Source organism: Mycteria americana, chromosome 6, assembly GCF_035582795.1.
Source record: "Mycteria americana isolate JAX WOST 10 ecotype Jacksonville Zoo and Gardens chromosome 6, USCA_MyAme_1.0, whole genome shotgun sequence".
Classification (NCBI taxonomy): domain Eukaryota; kingdom Metazoa; phylum Chordata; class Aves; order Ciconiiformes; family Ciconiidae; genus Mycteria; species Mycteria americana.
The window spans coordinates 17,760,584-17,772,423 of record NC_134370.1 but is presented as its reverse complement, the minus strand read 5'-3'; the positions used below and the strand labels follow the sequence as shown (position 1 = coordinate 17,772,423).

General features: G+C 37.4%; 1 protein-coding gene across 1 annotated transcript in view; it reads right to left on the bottom strand.

Moving 5' to 3' along the window:
* Positions 1-436: 436 nt before the first annotated feature.
* LOC142410907 (adhesion G protein-coupled receptor A3-like) overlaps positions 437-11,840 on the bottom strand; it is a 294,504-nt gene continuing 283,100 nt past the window's right edge. The window contains exons 18-19 of the mRNA XM_075504087.1: positions 4,870-4,965; positions 437-1,658 (exon numbers count right to left, since the gene is read on the bottom strand). Of these exons, the coding sequence (XP_075360202.1) occupies positions 437-1,658; positions 4,870-4,965 (1,318 nt within the window). The remainder of the gene's footprint in view (positions 1,659-4,869; positions 4,966-11,840) is intronic.

The window sequence follows — 11,840 nt, the reverse complement described above, 5'->3', positions numbered from 1 at the left end:
TGATTAAAATCCATGGCATAGTAATAATATTTTGCTACAAAAATAAATAAGTAAAAGTTTAAGATGCTGATATGTTTATAAAAAGTGTCTGAAGTTACTACAGAACAAAAGTGAAAACAATGAATGAAAATGATGTATTTCTAAAGAAATGTTGTTCTGTGTAACAAAAGGATATTGCCTCTCATATTCAATTGTCTAGACTTCATTTTCTAATTCTCTTTCAGAATAATTGTATAACTTTCTTTTAAAAATAACTTCACTTTAAAACTGTCACTATCTCTCTCTTTTAGACTTTTACTAAGAACATGGAAATAAAGATGGAAAAGCTGTACAATTTACCGATGAGCTACACAAATATGTAATCTTATTTAGTTTGGAATAAAACCAAAGATAACGATGGTTTAGGGGGAGAAAACACATTATGATGGCCCATGAACTACACAGTAGTTTCATTTTTCCAAGGGCCAGTTTTGATATTTCCTGTACTATCTGAGCTGTATATCATGGCTTCATGCACGTTTCCCTTGAGAATGCCGTTGTGATTCGTCGTATTAAACGGCAATGACTGTGTCCGTGGGTGCATTTCAAAATGAGCTGGATGGTGCACAGTGTCACTTTCTGGCATTTTAGCACAACTATATATTACAGTACTTGCATCACTACTTTCGGGCTGGTTGACAGTAGGATATGGATCACTTTTTGAGCAGCAGGCCCGTCTGTGACCTGACTGGCTATCATGCGTACTGTGGGGACTGTCTGTATGTGAGCTGTGGATGCTGCCATCGATACTTGAAGGAATGTGATAGGCGTATTCTCTTTCACCTGCAGACCTATGCCGACTGAAATAACGTGGCTTAGTTCTGCCTTTCAGACATCTATGAATGTGCATATTGGGTCTGAAGGTTCCCTCGTTGTGGACATGAATGTGAGCTTCATCGTCAAGTAGCTGATCACAGTGCATTTTTGCACAACACGGTGTCACAGGCGAAAGGCAGTTGACATGATTTTGAACCGCTTGTAGGTTAGTAAGTTTGCAGTGGCTAGCCGCTGGATGATTAAACACAGCTGTTTTGTTGGGACATGGTGATTCCTGAAGACAAGGTGCATGAACTTGAGTGTCACCATTGACGTTAACCTTTGGGCGCACATTAACTTGGACAGAATAGGTGTTTCTTCTAGATGGGCAACAGGACCACCAGCAATGCCACACGTCATCTCGCTTTGCACAGTGATGGATCAGGATGAAAAGCCCCAAGGTCACACAGAAGGCTCCATAAAGACAGCTAAATATCATATCCAAGAAATGACCTTGAGATACTGCAAGTGCTCCAAAGGTCCAAGTGGCAGTAAACAGGAACAAAGTGAATGCTGCGGCTCGAAGCTGAGCCTTAAATGAATGCTCATTTTCCAATAAGGAAGAAGAAATCATGGAGCAGGTTGCCTGGGGAATGGACACAGAGTCTGTAATATGACCACGGCCCACCTCAGTACTTGACATTCTCTGCGGATCTTCTGTCTTTTCCTTTAACTCATACTTGCGTTCGGGATGGCGCTTCAGTTGCACGTATGTGCAGAGAAAGTAAACACAGGTGACTAGCACAATGAATGCTACTGGCCCATAAAAAGCACCGAGACTAGGCTCCCATGCCATCCAGCAACTGAAAACAGCAAAAAAAAGAGAGTCAAGAACATTTTATAGCCCACATTAGATGTGACGGACAACTGACTGATGTGTAACTAGGCTTTCTGACTAACCCAACGGTATGACCCAACAGTGTCTCAGAAGTTCAGATATGTTCATTGTGGAGAAAGAGAGTGTGTCTTTAATATAAATTAAGCTGAGGCATCACTTTCATATTTTTTAATAGAATAAAATGTCTAGTATAATTTACAGGATATTAAAGCTGAAAATTTCCAAGAAATGTAGGTCAGTTTAGAATCTAGAATTGCAGTGAAGTATAAGACCATTTATGTCAACCCTTTTTTCTACTACTAAAAATGTCAGCACTAATACTTTGATTAAAAAGCAAATGAAGCATAGTTTATACAATCTGTGTGAGCAATAGAAATGTACAGATTTCAATGGTTTGTATCAATGAACATTGATAGCCTGAAGATTATTCTTACAGAATTTTCTTGTTGCCAAAGTAGAGAACAGCCTGAGTAAAAGAGAGGCTGAAAAAAGACTTCCAGTTGGTCACCGCTTTCTGCAGTGAGCGGACCCAAAAGATATATGCCATTTCTGAATTCTCCACTGTTTCTGAAATTCCTGGGAGTTAATTTACATAAATTTGAAAGTCCTCAGAAAATTTAAGGAAATTGATTGTCTCTTTGTGATACGCTGGTAGCATAATATTATTGTAGCATGGATCATTATTTGCTAGGCTTTACATAATATAACCATAACCATTTTAGAGCAGCTTAAAGTAGTTCACAGGCCAGTATGAGCTGAATAAGCCTCAGTCAGCCGCATAATTTAGTAGCAGTCTAACAGGACTGTCCTGAGGATGAATGATCTAATCAAATAAACATGGGAGAAGAAAACACTTCTGGCTAATGAAATCCCAGATGGAAACTGGGAGAACTTGGGTCGGGGGAGAATAAATATCTGCCTAGTTTTCACTCTTCTTTATGATCTGCTTTTAGCCATGGCTACAGACAGGCTACTGAGCTGGTGGTATAAGCTAGAATAGCTGTTATTAGGTTCTTATATTGTAAGTATTGCATGGATTTCTGGAAAGAGGAATAAGTTACTTCCCTTATCTGCTGGACTAGGACAAGAAGTAATGGGCTTAAACTGCAGCAAGAAACATTTAAACTAGATTTTCAAAAAGTTTCCTAGCTGTTAGGATAACGAGGATAATAAGCTGTTGGAATAAAGTGTGATGTATCCATTATTGGAGAATTTAAAGCACCTCAGATAAATAACTGTCAGGAATGGTTTGGATATAGCAAATTTCCCACTGGGCCAGAAAGACAGACCAGGTGATCTGTCATGATCCATTCCAGCTCTAAAAGTGACAGTATGTGACACTTCATACTCATTTAGGCGTGTGTGATTGGTTGTAATCCCTCCAATACAGCGAGAAACCTTCTGATATCACATTATTGTCAAGCCAGGAATCATCTACCACTTACTATAAAAAGGGCAGAATGAATTTTTCTCCCAGGCTGAGAACCTCTCAGCTAAAAAAAGGCAGTCCCCCTGGGTATTTATCACAAGAAACTGCAGCATAACTACTTTAAATTTTTAAAATTGGAACCTTGAACAAAAACTTACACACATTTATTAATGAACTTAGAAACACTCCAAGGAGTATATACTTTGCTCTCAGACATGCACATGAAAAGTTTCCCTGAAAGGTATCTGTGAAAAGATAGGTAAGTTACCACCTATATTTAATTGGATAAGCAGAGAGCACAAAGCTACAGGAATACTTGAAGTACATTTGAATGCTACATATTTGATGCAAACTGGAGAATGGAATGCTCCCCAGTGGATCAGTCTCTTGGGATGCTCTTATTTCAAGTGGAATCTCAGTGTGGATCACTTAAAAAATCAGTTCTGTAAAAATAAAGTTCAAGTTTGTGCATCTACATTTACTGTACTAATACTATTAAAAATGAATAAGGCATATAACTCGCTACACTGTTGTTGAGCTGTCTTTTTACTCAGTCTTATAACCATCCCTCACCTGTGCCTTGTTTTCTGTACAGGCTGTGGTACCAGGTATTGAGTGGCTATGATTAACATGATTAAAGTATAACCTCTGTAACTGTGCCAAAATGAAAAATGTCTCACATTTATGAGCGTAAATAATTGAGTCTTTTAATATACTGTTGATTATAAGTGATTGTCTAATTGAATAAGTTTGAATAAATATATGAATATGAGTTGGGCCCTAGGCAGAGCAAACAGTTAGCCATGGTATGTACTAATTTATTACCAGAATTTAAATTTCAATTACCTATAAAAATGCCTTTAAGGAGCCAAATGCTCACTTACAAACCATTATCCTTTGTTTCCACTTTTCTTACCCAGAACATAAGTAGTTTCAAATGCATTACAATAGATGCTCAAAGCAGTAACTAAGAGTGATGTCCTCCAGAGTACTAGTGCTGGCAGAGTACTAATATATCCATTAGTGTGCCAGTTGTTGCCATGCTGATCTTTTACACAGAATGTATTTAACTTTGCAGTCTGATTCACTTTCTGCTACACTTTTATGGAAAGACTTATTGTACTTTATTGATATCTCATGTTTCATGCCAAGAATTAATAACAAGGTGGTGCCTGGACAGCTTGTGGAGGTATACTGAACACTAACACACTAGCACACTAGGGAGCTATGTCAGGATTGCAAGACATTGTGACTGCAACATTTCCAGGTGGTGAAAAGCCAAAATAATTGGTTTTTAAGGGAGGGATGGGGTGGAGGAGGTGGGGGAGGAATTTCTACTTGTCCTTTTTCCAGGTAATTATTTGTGAATTACTTTAACTAAGTCACCTGAAGGATATCAATTCAAGGTAGATAATGAATTGAAAGTATTTAATTAATTAGTATCTCCATTAAATATGCTATCCATTAGGTATTTTTAATATCCTTTCACTTATTCAGATGTAAATGAAGAGTAATTCTGTAAATGAAAAGTGATTCTATTGACAGTAACGGAGTTAAATTGGTAGAGGTGAAGCAGCAAGCCCCAGATTAAGACATTGCTCTTTCATAGCTATTATTTAATAAAATTTCATAAGAAATGTCATCCCAAATGGCATGTCTCTACCCTTTATTAAGTCAGTTACGTTTATCGGTGTAAGAAAAAGAATATATTTTCTTTAAAAGTTTTATGATAATAGTTTATACTTACTATGGTGCATTGCCTTCAATCCCATAATTATTGATATTTGTTGCTGCTGTAATCCCACATATAATGAAAGGAACTCCACCACTAATCAGGTAAAATCTGTTGAGAGATAATAACTGATATTTTAATTTGCCTGACTTGTAGTCAAATACTGCTTTTTAAATAATTGTACCTTCTTGAAGTATTTTGAGTATACAATATTGCTGAAACATTAAACATGTCCCTAAAACCAGAAAAGCAAAGAATGAAGTATTGTCACAATAAACACCATACTTTATGAAGCAAACAGCGGAAAGTTTAATATTTAATATTTACATGGACTCACTTTTAACAATCTCTTGACTTAAGTCTTTAGTAAATATAGTTACTATTGCAGTCATATGAAGAACAAAACCTTGTCTAATGAAAGAACCTACATCCCAAATAAAGTTATTCCACTCACCTAGATATTTATATTTAATAGTTATTAAATATATAAGCATTATAAATTAAAAATATTCAGACAAAGCAACTGTATTCACTTGAACCTGAAAATGTTCCCAGGGAAATTCAGTGAAATCGCAGAAACATTTTCCTAACTCCTGGATGACAAAAGAAATGAAGTTCAGTTAGGCAAAGAGGAAAGGAGCAGTCCACTTGGCAAAATGGTTTTTTTTCTGCACAGAGGAGCAATCTAGAGAAATCAGGAGGATTAAATATCCCTTTGCATATACCACACTTTTCCACTCATTCAATACCTAGCCTTGCAAATGCATTAAAATGTGAGGGCCTCTAAGACTTCAGCAAGATCTCATAAATATCCAAAAAGAGTGTTAACCTAAGTGTTAATCTTTCTATAAAGACTTGTATTCTAAGACTGAAAGCACATAGTTTCACAGCCCTTTAACCAGTTAAATGCCATTGAATTACTTGGAAGCAGCAGTTTTTCCAATGTATGATCATTAGGCTACATAAAGTCCTAGGGGATGTCTCACTGAAGTTGGCATCCTGCATGCCTATGTCCAGATTCAGCAAAATAAACCATCATCACATTTTCCATTTATATAAGCAAAACACAAAATTATGCATGGAGCACAGCACTTCCACCGCTGCGGTCTCTGAGGTGGAGAGCAGAGGCCCTGGCGTATGTGAGGCTACAGCTGGAAGGAATACTGCACAGTGACAAAAGGGAAAATGTTCCACCGCACCTAGAAGCTCAGCTGGTTCTCTGAACATCCCGACTCATTTCCTGGTTTAACCAATGCTCTTCTGTCAGTAGACAAAATTAGTTTCTTTTCAAGCCACTCCTCTGGTGCGGGATAACAGTATGCAGGGATACAGACACTTCCCAATCACTGCTATTATGTTGTCCATCAGGACTAAGAGGAACCTGATAACGTGTGGGACACATTCTGACCAGAATCTGGCCACTAGTTTTCTATGATGTGTTATAAATACTGGGAAATTTCACAGTCATTGCCAGGCAGGATTTTTACAGAAAGAGAGTTATACTAAGATTAAATAAATCAGCATTTAAATCAAACCCAGAATTAGTGTTAGAATTTCTTAACCTCTTTTCCTCACCTCCTTCTGAAGCAGAATTAGAGGCCAGACCTCAGAAAATTTCATGTTAACATTTACAGTCAATCTTTGTCCTAATGGTCTAAGCTGTAAACAGAGCAGAGAAAATAATCTTCCACATTCATCAAAAAGCCCTTCAGATTTTATAACTTCAAAGTCATTAAGTATATATTTTTTCTTCAAACTTGGCTTATTCTGTAGAGCTCAACAAATTCCAATGAACAAGCTGCCTCCTTACAAAATCCATTCATTCACTGCAGTTTAATGGTTGTACATATCTTTTGACTCGAGCATGCTGAATAAGCTAGTTTAATAGCTTATTATTATTTTTAACAAAGACATGTTCAATGACGTTTTTGAAATTCAGGAAATGACTAGGGTAAGCAATGAGGCATAGAAAAGTTAATCCCAATTTATCTAAGAAGTAGTAAGGTGCAGGAAAATAGGAATACAGAAGCAAGTATAGGAAACTGCACTTCAAACTCATCTGAAGTGATTACACCATAGAATTTACCTACAATGCAACCTATAATTTCATTTTTTGCAGTGCTGCCACTTTTTACAGATTGGATACATACATTTAAATCATATCCTTATCTAATGTCTCAGACAAGCCAGTATTTGGGTGTTAGATAATCTACTTCACATCTCACACTTTCAGCAGGCTGCTGAACACTACAACAGTAGCATCAGATGTTCTGGAAGCACTTAGCTACAGATATAGCAAAATTGCTGTCCTGGCTCATTGCTAAGAGAAAGAAAATACATTCTAGAAATGACATAAGGTAAAGTGAAATGGTTTCAGTGTACCTGAGGTGCACTGTACTGATATCCAGCACAGAACACTGCCTGCCCTGTCTCATTGGGAAAAATAAAAAAAAAAGGGCAAATAGAAATGACAGTGTATACAAATGATTCTTCATTGGTGGATTCGGGATTCTTGAAGGGTGAAGGGAAAAAAAGTCTGCCAAATAGAAGAAAAGTCAGAAAGAGAGGAATGGGATTAAAATAGAACGAACAGAAAATATAATAAAAGAAGTAGAAGTTAAATTGTAAGAGCAGGAGTGCATACTCTTGCCCATTTCTCTGAGCTCATGGATACCTTAAACAGTATATAAAGAAGAAAAAAAACACACTGGAAAGTCACCAAAGAGAAGAAACACTGCTCAAGAAGATCCATATACGTGTTAGTTGTGAGGAAGTACACTTAAAATTAAGAAATTTAGACCAGTCTTTCCAAACATTAGTTTCTATGCAATCATTAGCTTTTATCAATTTCTTCTTTTTCTCCCAGATTAGATGATTAGGACAAATAATTTTGAAGAAAAAGCTGAAGTAGGATTGATAGGGCATGAATAAAAAGTGAAGAAAATGCAGATAATAAATAGCTATGCTTCATATTTCTTGAAAACCTTTTATCTAAGAGGATCAAAGTGCTTTATAACATTAATTAATTTAGCCTTACAGCCCCCTGCGTAGTCGATAAATATTATCCCTGTTGTACAGATGAGAAAACAAGCAAGGAGAGATTAAGTGTTCAAGGTCACACAGAAAATCTGTTTCAGAACCAGACTTCTTAATTCCTATCCTATGTTTAAACACAAGGCACCTCACTATTGACTGTAAATGAAGGGACTGGGCAAATCATGGCATCCAGGAGTTTGTCTCCAAGCCCAAGAAACACGATTGACTCTCTGTGAGTTCAAGCAGGAGCAAGTAGAATATAATCTTACCTGAAGGATGCCCTGGTTAGGGTGGTTCCCTCCCAGTATTCACTAAGCCTTGCCAATGGCTGTCTGCCTGTTACTCCCTACAAAGCCTGACTTGTGGAGGAGGAGCCCGTGTGCACTATTCCCTGTGCAGCCCTAATACTAACATCCGCTGGTATTTTGTATAGCACTGCCTGTGCATGTACACAGAGCAGATTTTCCAGACCAGTTAAAGTGGTTCAAGTGTAAGGGTTATAACTGGAGAGACGCTGGGTTCTGCTGCTTTTGCTGCTGCAGCCAACTTTGGTTGTCTTTCAGCCGTACAAGAGCAAAAGTAAGAGGCGATGCTCCTGTCCAGTAATGCTCATTCACAGAATAATATGATAAAGCAGTACCAGAAGGATGAACCTCATAGATTGAGCAAGTACATGCTTTTCAACCATCTTCCCCCCCCCCCCCCGAGTATATTTTATTATTTTGAAAACAATGATCAATGTTTTTCCTACACTGTTTGTCTAACTTACATTTACTACTTCCTCTCATGACTATCTTTTGGTTTTAAAGCTTTAAAGGTCTATATCCTTTGGCTCAGTAACCAGCTTTTGTCTTCCAATTACTTACCTACTTCTGAGTTAATTTTCTAATTTTTCTCATTAAGCCAGTGGGCTGTCTCCTCTTCACAAAAGAACATGCAGTAACTCAGGACCCAGAGCCAATTTCATCTACTCGTGTTACTCTTCTACCATTCAGGAATGCAAACAGTGATACTCAGGCTACCAGTAATGAAACTCTGTAGGCAGCAGTAAGACGACAGAAGAACCCTGCTCTGACAGATGCGGCTGTTATGATGGAGCCGGCTAACACAGAGGGTTTGGCTGTAGTCAGGATAGCCGTGCATGCAAATCTTTAAAGGCTGGGAAACCACAGGGAGGAAATTAGAACTTTTTTTCAGCTAAAATTTGATCTTGACAAGCAGTTAATTTATATAATATTTTAAAATTGTTTTACAGGGAAAACTGTAAACTATCTGTGGGATGATTTGGGGCTTTGAAGCAATTGCCAAGCTGTTGCTTCAGTAGCCCTTGGGAAGAGTTTTTAAAATTTGTACGTTGTTGTTGCTGGCCACCCAGGAATGTCCTGATGATTCCTAGCAGGCTTTCACATCAGCATACATTTATTTACTGAAGCTCATTCTATCACATTTTCACTAATATTGTTATCCAAGCTAATTAGATTAAAGCTAGCCTGGTAGGCCTCAGCATGCTGCTCTCGCACCTCTTAGCTGCAGTGTAGGCAACAACTACAGCCTGAAAACCAGGCTATGCACACACGCTCAGATGATGTGCAGTAATTTGTGGGGGGAGGAATCATACTCATTGAACATGAGAGGGAACCCCTAAGTTCCTGCTGCAGCTGCCTGAGACCAGTAAGTACAATATTTTTTATTACATGCACTGACATAAACACAAAAAACCCCAACAGAGCAGCAGACACTGCTCGAGGTGATGTCCCTCTGTTGACATCATGGCTTACTGTTTTCCAGCTTCCTTTCAGCAAGAACTCCTGTTGTAAGGCAAACCCTACCACAAAATACTGGGAGCTACATAGCCAATCTGATAGAAACAGGATAATGTCAGCAAGAATGACTGCAATAGCCTGCAGGCAGCATCCATTCTGTTAACTTAACATACAGTACATTCTTCTAAGTTTATTTCCACAAATATTACTCAGTAAGTCAGCAAGTAAAAGAAGAGTTCTACCCAGTGATGAATTTCTTGCTTGAGTGTTTGGCTATTCTCTAGCCCAAAATTGTTTCCAGATTAAGAACCTTGCTCTGGAATGAATTCCTCCAAAAAGGACCAGATCTTGGCTTTGTGGGTGTAATGCAAGACTGAGTTTAAGATTTTTTTGTGCAGAGGTTGGCAGAATGGCGATGTATCAGGAAGCGATTTAAAAGCTTCAAATAGTCTTTATTGCAGACATTACTTGATTAAAATGTATTTATATTTAAAAGTATTCCTCTCTGCATGCATAAATCTAGAAAGGTACATGTTAGATATATAAAGATACCAGTGAAACATTGATTTCTTTCCTTTTCCTCAGTACAAAAAAAAGATTAATCTATTTAGCATTACTTCTAGGGCACAGTTCATATAGGAGGAGATGTCAATCTATTAGCCACTTGCAAAATAAACATGAAAATAAAAGAGGAGTCACGGCAAGATGACTTTCCCTTTTATTTTTCCTTGAGCTGGGATTTAATTTTAACATCTTTGTGAAAATAATCCATATAGAAAATGGTCATTAACTTCTGAGCTAACCAGATGCCACAGTTCAAGCACCCGCCAGGCAGGCAGGCAGATAAGTAGCTGCTCTGTAGAAAGCTGAATTTATAAGCCTGATTTTCAAATTATTCTTCCTGAATTTTTCATGCATCACATCATCTCATGGTCCTTTTTCCTGGGAATTTTGATAAAATAAAAAGACGACTTTGTAGAAATGAGGGGATTTTGAAAATGTACTTTTCATTTCAGAAAAAAAATTTGTCATTTTGAATCCTATTCCCAGATAGTCTTGACTTATGAACATACTTACAAATACCATGTTAGTTTTGCTTCATGGCCTTGCTGAAGAGAAATAGCCTATATTTCTTAAGTGCTTTTTTCCTGCCTGCAAAGCAGAATATAAACATGGAGAATACACTAAAAAAAAAAAACCAAAAAAACCCTAATAATGCTAAAATAAACTTTAATATTGCAAGTCAAACTCTAAAAGGTAAATAATAGCAGAATTAAGAGTTGTGTGAAAACTCTATTTAGCACCTTTATGTGGCAATATTGTTATTCTTTTTAACTGCCTGTTCACAGTCCATTTTTTTTCCATAAGGCATTTCGCTTATTCAGCATGGAACAAAGATCACTGGACAAGTACTTATTCATTTTTATATATATCCCTTCTTTCTAGATCTTATTGCAAATTAAGAGCTTTTCAAACATTAATTAATTAATCTTCATAATGTCCTTGTGAGAATATGTATAATCTTCTCTATTTAGAGGAAGAGACTAAAACACAGAGATATGAACGACAAAACCATCAAGAAAAGTCTCTGCAGATTTGTTTGCTCAGCTTAAGATATGCAGGCCTCCATTTGACAAAACTAGGCTCTAATTTTTTCTTAAAATTGGCCATGATGTAGGAGTTCAAATACTTTGCTGGATCTGCCCTTAGAGACTCATAATATGGGAACCTGGGCAATAAAGTGGGAGAATGGTAGTCAGTGTCAGAAGATATGAAACTTCACCTATCAAATGGCTTCAAAAACACTTGCCTCTCCCAAGCGAGCCCATTGCACTAGATATTCGTACTGAGTTTCTCTTCCTTTCCGTCTGTTCAGATGATGTCTCATGCACTGCCATTTAGGTAGTGTGAGAGTTTAGGCCCTGCTGGTGGAGGAAGCCAAGAGGATGTGCTGAAGCTATTCTATTCAACTTCCTTGGTTAATACCCTTCATGGCTACTATAGCCATTATGTCTACTTCAGTATTTTGTAGATGAAAAGGAATTTACAGACCGGCAGTACAATTGCAGTTTGCTTTACCATGACCCTGTAAGACAGTCTGAACCAGCAGAGAGGACAGAGAAACAAAAATGCATACAGCAAAAAAATAAAAAAAAGAATTCAAGAACTAAAAAAAAATGTTTAGAG